Source organism: Sprattus sprattus (genome assembly GCF_963457725.1).
Source record: "Sprattus sprattus genome assembly, chromosome: 16".
In the NCBI taxonomy this organism is placed as follows: Eukaryota; Metazoa; Chordata; class Actinopteri; order Clupeiformes; family Clupeidae; genus Sprattus; species Sprattus sprattus.
The window spans coordinates 11,894,718-11,903,321 of record NC_137914.1 but is presented as its reverse complement, the minus strand read 5'-3'; the positions used below and the strand labels follow the sequence as shown (position 1 = coordinate 11,903,321).

At 40.5% G+C, this 8,604-nt stretch overlaps 1 protein-coding gene across 1 annotated transcript; it reads left to right on the top strand.

Annotated features, from left to right (window-relative positions):
- Positions 1-1,597: 1,597 nt before the first annotated feature.
- On the top strand, positions 1,598-6,525 carry lrif1 (ligand dependent nuclear receptor interacting factor 1; the record flags this gene model as incomplete). Its single annotated transcript, XM_080853784.1, has 4 exons — positions 1,598-1,685; positions 3,317-5,093; positions 5,262-5,516; positions 5,842-6,525. The coding sequence occupies exons 1-4, from the start codon at positions 1,678-1,680 to the stop codon at positions 6,523-6,525; spliced, it is 2,724 nt and encodes a 907-aa protein (XP_080709910.1). The 5' UTR covers positions 1,598-1,677.
- Between the last annotated feature and the right edge of the window lie 2,079 nt (positions 6,526-8,604).

The following is an 8,604-nucleotide window of genomic DNA, read 5'->3' as shown; positions in this document are numbered from 1 at the left end:
CTAGTCATTAGGTTACTTTTCTATTCTTCATGTAAGGCCCAGAAGAACTAATCACTGTAGAAACAGTAATTTTTTGATTTTAACAGTTATTGAGACTGTATCTATACAGACACTGTCTAAATCTCACCACCTCTCCAGTGGTGTACCTCAGGGATCAGTACTTAGACCCCTTACTAGGATCTCTAATTATATTGAAAGGTTGTTGATATTTGGACTCAATAGCCAATCAACCTACACCCGTAACTTCCATGCTGTTGAAGCAACACGTTGATTGACTGGAATTGTTTATGGCTTGGCCCAAGCCACTATGTTTATTTTCCATTAACAGAACCAGGACTGTACGGACACAAGAGATTTTGAGACAAGAGAACAAGAGATTTTGACCTCACTCACAGAACGGACATGAGGAGTAATTCTCCTTTGATACTTACACTTTTAATAATATTATAATAATTTGCTGCATTATGCATAATACTTAATATTCAAATTTTTATTTGATTTTTTAAAGTGTTTTATAAGTCACTTTGAACAAAAGTATCTGCCAAATACTTTCAAATAAAGTTTGTAGATGGTTGCATAATCAGCCTGTGTATTTGACTGGATATCGCCTTCCTAGTACTTAAAATAAGGCAAGGGACCAGTAGCTGTAGCTGATTTCAGGGCTGTGAACAAGGCAGACATTCTCAAAAACGTTCTACTGACCACAGCTAAGAAACTGAATACAACTCCACCACATTTCACAAACAGTGATTTGCTGATCCCCAGTGTGTTCCATGCTGTTAATAGATCTTTACCTATATACACTATTCAAACCAAAGTTTTACAGTTGTTACTATTACGAAAAAACAAGAGATATCATGACCACTATAGCCTCTCTTAGATGGATGTTGCTGGAATCTTGTAACTACAGCTTACAACAAGGTCATTGGAGAGGATTAGTTAAACATCTACCAATTTGCCATGAGTCTCAAAAAGGTCTGGTTGCCAACAACCTGCCAGTTCAGTCTTCCTTCTACCACTCGCTCGCTCTCTCAAAGGGGGTCTTCTGTTCTGGTTATAAAATACATATGTTAAGATAAACATACTGATAGGCTTACATTAAAGGTTCACAGGGATTGCTAGCTAGCTGTAGGCTTTTGTCACTAGACCCATTCACACCTAGACGCAACGGATGCATGGACATCAGTTTTTCATTGCCATTGCTGCTTAGGTAAAACAAAATGGCAGGTATTTGGATGCCATATGCTGCAACTAAATTCGATTTCTAAGTATTTCGACACACTTTTCAAGATTAGTCCAAGAGACAGACAACATATGACAAGGATATGGCAGTCATGTTAGGCTACACCACACTTAGCCTACTTAACTATTAGAGTTGACAGTCAGTAAAGGTCAGTTAACCATCCCACTGATGGTGTTTTGACAACATCAGACTCTTTGGACTTTTGCAAGGTTATACTTGAGTCATAAGGTTACAGTTCAGATTATATTTCTGTCCATTTCTCTTTCCGCCATGAAAGGCGAGTACAAACCGGAAATGGAAATCTAGTCAACCCGGAAACGATAGCAGTAGATTTGTATCTACATCCAGGTGGGGGAAAAAAGCCAACTCTACCTATTATGTCTGTTTGTCTTGACTTCAGCATATGTAAAGAAGACTAAACGTCTACATTGGGAATGGAGGGGTGAGTAAAGTGTAATGTTTATACACATTCATTTTCGAGTCAATCTTTCGAATAACATACCAAGGATCCATCCTCTAATGTTAATGGATTGTTCAAACATTGTGAAGATGGCGTTGGTCGGTCAGTCTTTGTTGATAGCCAATTTTATTTAAGTTTGTCGAGGTGGTACGTCCCAGTTAGGATGTTTAAATATCGGTAAATATTAAAATACTGTATGAGAAATGAACGGTAGTGGGCAGTAAGTTTTCTCTTATTAATGCATCGATTAAGGCTGTCTATTTGAAAATTCACAAACGATGAACAAAATTGGCAAACTCAATAGCTAACGCTAAGTATGTCGTGTCCACACAAAGTCATTCGCGAGACAATGAGACGGTATCATGGGCTGACCAGTCCATATGGGGTTAACACGTGAGTTTTGATGAATTGGCTCTCACCATGGCAGTGTTCGGCGTTGCCTCTGTCTTCACGTTATAGGTTTGGAATTTCGGGTGTGTCATCATTTGCATTTAGACTTGTAATAACACATTCATAGGCTACCTGAGGGGGAACACTATCCCAAGTGATGGAATTACTAAAGTCTTACGTTATAGCTACCAACAACATCCCGCGCGGCTGGCGCTTTTCTGAAGGGATGTTTTTTTGCAACGGTCTTGTGACACATTGAACTTGCTATATCCAAGTTAGGATTCTGCAGTATGATTGCCATGAAGACTTCTGACTTGGCGATCTGACATCATGCTAAGTTTTTAGTAAGCTATTATGTGCTACTCTCCAGTTTTATTTTTTTTTATTGCTATTTCGATGTTATGTCTACGCCCTTTCCCCTGTTCTCTGTCGCGAATTTGTAAAAATATGTTTAAATGGTGAAGTCCTCGGTAAAATCCGATACACTTTTCGTCAGCTAATTTCACCTCACAGTCTTTCAGTAGTGTAGTTCAAATATCAGTTCTTAAAAAAAAAAGTCTTGTGCCAGGATCGAGGATGGCCCTCTAGTCTAAAGTAACACTTTGCAACAAATTGACACTTTTTGAGGTATGGTTTTATAGGCAACTAGTTTTGGTACCATCCTCAAGTTTATTTTGATAGTCATGTGAAGGACAGGTAAACACATGTGTCTTTCCCACCAGCCATCCAAGATATTTCCTATGTAGTTCGGTGTTCCGGGCTGGAACACCCTGCAAAAATGGAAGAAAAGCTTTCACAGCATAACATTGCCAGCTGTACTGCCAAAAGATACCAGTTAGTGTGTCGAACCCAATAGCTATAGTCACTCAGTCAGAAAGCAAGGGGGATGCAAGTAATCTGAGATCTTCCCTTCGCTTCAGTAATGCAAGGTTATGGAGAATTTAATGTTTCTCCATTTTCAAATGGACTCTACCTTTGTATTTTCTTTGAGGGGTGTAAGCAACATTATTTTCATCTTCTGAATGAACAAAATTATTAAACCATCTCAACATATAGTACATGAGTCCTAATATATTCAGTACAACCAGCAGCCAACCAACTTTAATTTACTAGCATTAATTTTCTGATATTCTCTGACAGCTGTAGCCTAACTGTTGTCTTTTGATGTTTGTTGGGATATTTGACATTATTGTATTAACTTTTTTCTTTTCGTTTTTCCTCAGTGGAACTGGTGTGTTCTACCAGGTTATGCCGGCAGTAGGACCAGATGGAAAAAATGTAATGAAACTGATTCCTGTTCAAAAAGTCAATGGACAGTTCATTCCTATGCAGACGACCTCAGGCAAAACTGATGGTCCAGGAGCTCAAACTGTTATCCCTCAGCCAGTCCGCATCATGCCACCATCTGTTTCACACCACAAGATACCGGTTGTTGAACCTACAGTGGATGGAAAATTTATTTTAAAAGGACCAACTAACACAAATATCAGGTTAATTAAGAGTCAACAACCGGTCAACTCACCAAAGGTGTTGGTAGGGAAAGTGCGTTTGCCGATTATCACGCCCAAAACCACTCAAAGTCTTGTGTCTTTGCCTGTGAATATCAGTGGATCAGCGGTAGCATGTCAGAATATTACCCAGTTACCGGTGACGGTCAGTTCACCGAGACTGCCAAGTGGGCATTACCTCCAGATCCCTCCAGATGCTAAAGTTCAAACTCTACCAGCATCTGCACTCCCTCAGTCCATAAAGAGGCGAATATTGAACTTGCCATATGACACTGCTTCAACAGAGAAGCCTTCCACAGTTGTATATGTTTCACCAGTCAATTCAATGAAAATTGTCACTTCCCAGCTTAAAGACTCTGCACAAAACATCAGTCCAACAGTAGGTGTTTCTAACAAGGAAGGCTCAACATGCTCTCCGTCAGGCCCGATTCAAAGTCCAACGCTTTCAGCCAGTGACAGTGTCATGAAGTGGGTGGTTCAGCAAGGAGATGACTCAAGTTCACCATGTCTTGTACCGGCACCCCCAACTTGCATGACTTCAGAGATTTTGAAGGCTGTGGCACATATGGAAAAAAAGATCTCGCTCAAATCAAACCTGTCATCTCCTCAAGAGAGTCAAAAGATGATCAGCCCAAGTAAAGACAATGCTCTGGTCATGTGCAATGGTAAAGTTTATTTTGTGACCAAGAGAGATTCGGGGCTCTGTGTGTCTGAAAGTCACGCTACAGCCAAGGAGGGTTCAAGTTCCAGAAAACCAACAGAATCTCCCAGTTCCTCCTCAGGATCACATAAAAGTGTCCCTAAACAGGGCCCACAGCCCATTTGTATAGGCGATGATTCAGATGAGATAATTGATCTTTGTGATGATGATCCCCAGACGTATGGGACCTCTGGGACTGGTGTGAAGGACAGAGCGGGAGTGACGACGGAGGAGGAGGATGACTCCAACGTCATTTTTGTGTCCTACATTCCACCCCAAACAAATGTCAAAAGCAATGCAAAGGATGCATCTAGTGAAACAGGTGGGGTCCAATCGGATGAACCTATGCTTGTGCAGAATAATAGCGAACTAACTAAACAGGTCAGCAGTGAACATGAAAATTGTGCCAGTGGCAAGCAGACAGAAAAGTGTCAGGACATGATCAATGCTGAGCCTGTTTCCAAGATACAAACAAGGGTTGATTTGACCACTGAGGAGCATCGTCTTGACGAGCAAGAATTAGCACCTCAAAATGGGCAGAGCTTGGAAGATGAAGTACATCTTCAGGCTTGTTTGAGCACTGTGACTGAGGACAGCACAGTCAATGTTCAAGCACAGAACAAAACTGCTCCAGAAGCAAGGGCAGGTTCTGGGCTTGATGGACAATTGGCACCTGCTGGAATGGAAACAAACTGCCATCAGGGAATCGAAGTAATTCAAAAGGGACCCAGTGACATTGAGGATGCTGCGCAGAACACAGAAAATACCAGCCAAGACACTTCAGAAGTGCAGGTGCGTTCTCATACTTAAAGCTGAAATGAAACCTGCTATTTCACCTGTGGGTTTTAAAATGTAGTATTGTGAATCTTTTGGAATACTGTGTCAGTAAGCCCTATTGAACTGAAATGTCGCCTTTTGTATTCATTCGTTTTATTCGTGTTTTGTGCCATTTTGTTTTAGAGTTTGATCGTGCCAGTTACCAACATTTCCATAAAGAAAGTGGACCGACAGAGCCAACATGAATGGGACTGCAAAATGAGGCAACTCTTTGGACTCACAAAAGAAATCAGAATTAGTCTTAAAAGGATACACCCTGTAAAACCAAACACACCCGCAGAGACCCGATCTATTAACAAGCGCACATTAGATGGAATTCGCAGACTGATCCAGGGATCTCAGATGGAGGTTAAGGCAAAAAAACTAATAGAAGCACAGGTAATTGTTCTGATAAACACAATCGTAATGTATATCTATATAGGTCCAGTTGGATATATGCTGGCATTATGACAAATTGAATGGATGTGGATTTGAATGTGTGTTATTTATATATTTAAATAATGGAGATGGATGTTCAGCACTTACATTGTCACTTGAATCAGGTGTGTCACTAGCAAAGCTTCATTGACACACCTTATTCAGAGGCCTTTGGCCGCTTGAGGAAGCAATCAAACTTCAGTGTTTCCACCCTTAGATAGATAGTGAAATATCAGTGGAAAAGCACATGTGTCACTTATTCAAAATGTATCCTCAACATTTGCAGATTCACTTGGCAAAAGATGCCAAACGAAGGAAGGTGGAGTCTTCAAGAGCTACATCTGAGAACACCAGCCCGTCTCAAGGCACTGACCAGCCTCACGTTTCACTCAATGGTGGACTGTTTGATAGTCTCCTGAGCCAGATGCATCCTGTCCCCGCTAAGGCTGGATCTTCTACAATTCTCCCTGTGCTAAATATTGTGCCTTCTGCTAGTGTTGCTGGAGAGCCAGCCATTGTGTCAGCTGATGTGCTGAAAGCAAAGGTGGTCGATGCAGACACCACAAATGATGCTGTCAGACTCCCTTCCACTAACACAGACAGACTAGCCCAGGAGGAGTCAGCAGCCGGACCACAGGTGAACCCAGGTGAGTCACAGTCATCTATTGCTGGAACATGCAGTAGCCATATTAGCATCAGCACACAAGCTGCAACATCAGGAAAGAGTGACTTGCAACCAGAAAAGGTCTTAAAGAGAAGAGAAGAACCATCACAACCTGGAGTGGAACCATCTCACAGTGCCTGTGAGGACAGAAGGAGCACCACAAAGGTGCTTAATGAAGAACTATTCTCCATGGAGGTTATGGAACCTGAGGAGATAAAGCGTTGTGAGAAAATAAAACGTTTGAAAGCACTTCTTAAGGAGAAAGAGGCTGCGCTTGAGATGATTAGGAGAAAAATGAGCATGTAATTATTGTCTGTTGAAGACTCGATTTAGTCTATCTTTGATTTTAGATTTGGATGTGGTAATACCGATTTTGTATTGTTTCTGTTGTAAAAAAAAAAGGACCATTTTTGTTCTCCTTAAAGAATGTTATTTATAAATCTTTCATATTTATTAATATACCCTTTTTTAAGTGTACAATGAGTGGTCATTTGACAGAACGGAAAAAAATATCTTAAAGCATGTAGCACATTTTTTGCTTGATTGATCAAGTGGATTAAATCTCAGAGATGTTTTCTTTGGATCGTTCATAGTTTTGGGTTTGTTGATCTCCGAAATTTTGATGGCTCTCCATCTGACAAATAAATGCCTTTTGAATAGACACTTATCATGCAAATATTTTCTCAGAACCAGTTGTAGTACCTTTGTAAAGATGATGGCTCAATCAAAACATAAATGCATAGACTACTTTCTTCAAGCATGTACATTGTTAATGTAATAAAGATGTCAGATAAGTGTTAGAGAAGCTACAGTCGAATGAAAAAGTTTAGGCACCCGTCTGCATGATAATTGACTCTGTCTTCCCCCAAAACGATCACAGTGGTATATTATTCCTTTTTCTAGTTAACACTGAGTAATGGGGTGTTTTCCAGACAAAGATATTTAGTGGAGCAGTATTTAGTTGTGTAAAATTAAATCAAATGTGGAAAAATTGGTTGTGCAAATATTTGGGCACCCTAATAATTTAGTTGATTTGAATACCTGTAACTACCCAATACTGATTAATTGCAACACATAATTAGTCTGATTAGCTCATTAAGCCTTCACTTTCTTAAAAAGTTGCATCCAATCATTATAAAAGGTATTTAAGGTAGCCAATTGCAAGTCATGCTTCTCTTTGATTCTCCTCTGAAGAGTGGCATCATGGGGGCCTCAAAACAACTGTCAAATGCTCTGAAAACCAAGATAGTGGTTTAGGGGAAGGCTAAAAAACAAAAAGGTTATCCCAGAGGTTTCAGTTGTCAGTTTCCACTGTGAGGAATGTAATCAAGAAATTGAAGGCCACAGGCACAGTTCTTGTGAAGGCCAGAAATGGCAGGCTAAAAAAAAATATCGAAGAGGCAAGGATGGTCAGAATGGTCAAAGACAGCCCTCAGACCAACTCCAAAGACCTGCAAGATCATCTCACTGCAGATGGTGTCACTGCGCATCGCTCAACAATTCAGCGCACCTTGCACAAAGAACAGCTGTATGGGAGAGTGATGCGGAAGAAGCCTTTTCTGCACACACGCCACAAACACATTGCTTGAGGTAAGCACATTTCAACAAGCCAGCTTCATTTTGGAACAAAGTGCTGTGGACTGATGACACAACGATTGAGCTATTTGGTCACAACAAGAGGCGTTATGCATGCAGGCGGCAAAAGAACACAGCTTTCCAAGTAAAACTTGCATCCCACAGTATAATTTGGTGGGGGGACCATCATGCTATGGGGCTGTGTGGCTAGTGCAGGTACTGGGAATCTTGTTAAAGTTGAGAGTTGCATGGATTCAATTCAATATCAGCAAATTCTTGAAAATAATGTTCAAGAAGTTTACGTTACGCCGGAGTAAGGTGTCCCAGCAAGACAACAACCCGAAACATTGCTCAAATCGACAAAGGCATTTATGCAGAGGAACCAGTATGTTCAGGAATGGCCATCCCAGTACCCACACTTGAATATTATTGAAAATCTATGGGATGACTTGAAGCGGTCTGTCCACGCTAGGCAACCATCAAACCTAACCAAACTTTTTCATACGACTGTATATTTTAGTTACATATAAACTCAAGTCACATACATCCACCAGCAGCAAAGGGAGCAGTTATTGCAGTTACTTTGAGCAGTGGCAGGGTTATGAAATAACAACAGTGATGTTAAATTAATATTAAGATAGACCTATTTGAGTAGGTGGTGTAGAATAATTTGTGTATAACTGAGTGAGTAGGTCACTATGCTGGGGACTGACCAGACTAAACATACTATTTCTCTGTGAAAGTAAAATTTGTTAACAACACATGACATTAAATCCCCTTGAATAAACCATTAGCTGAAAAAAATGTACA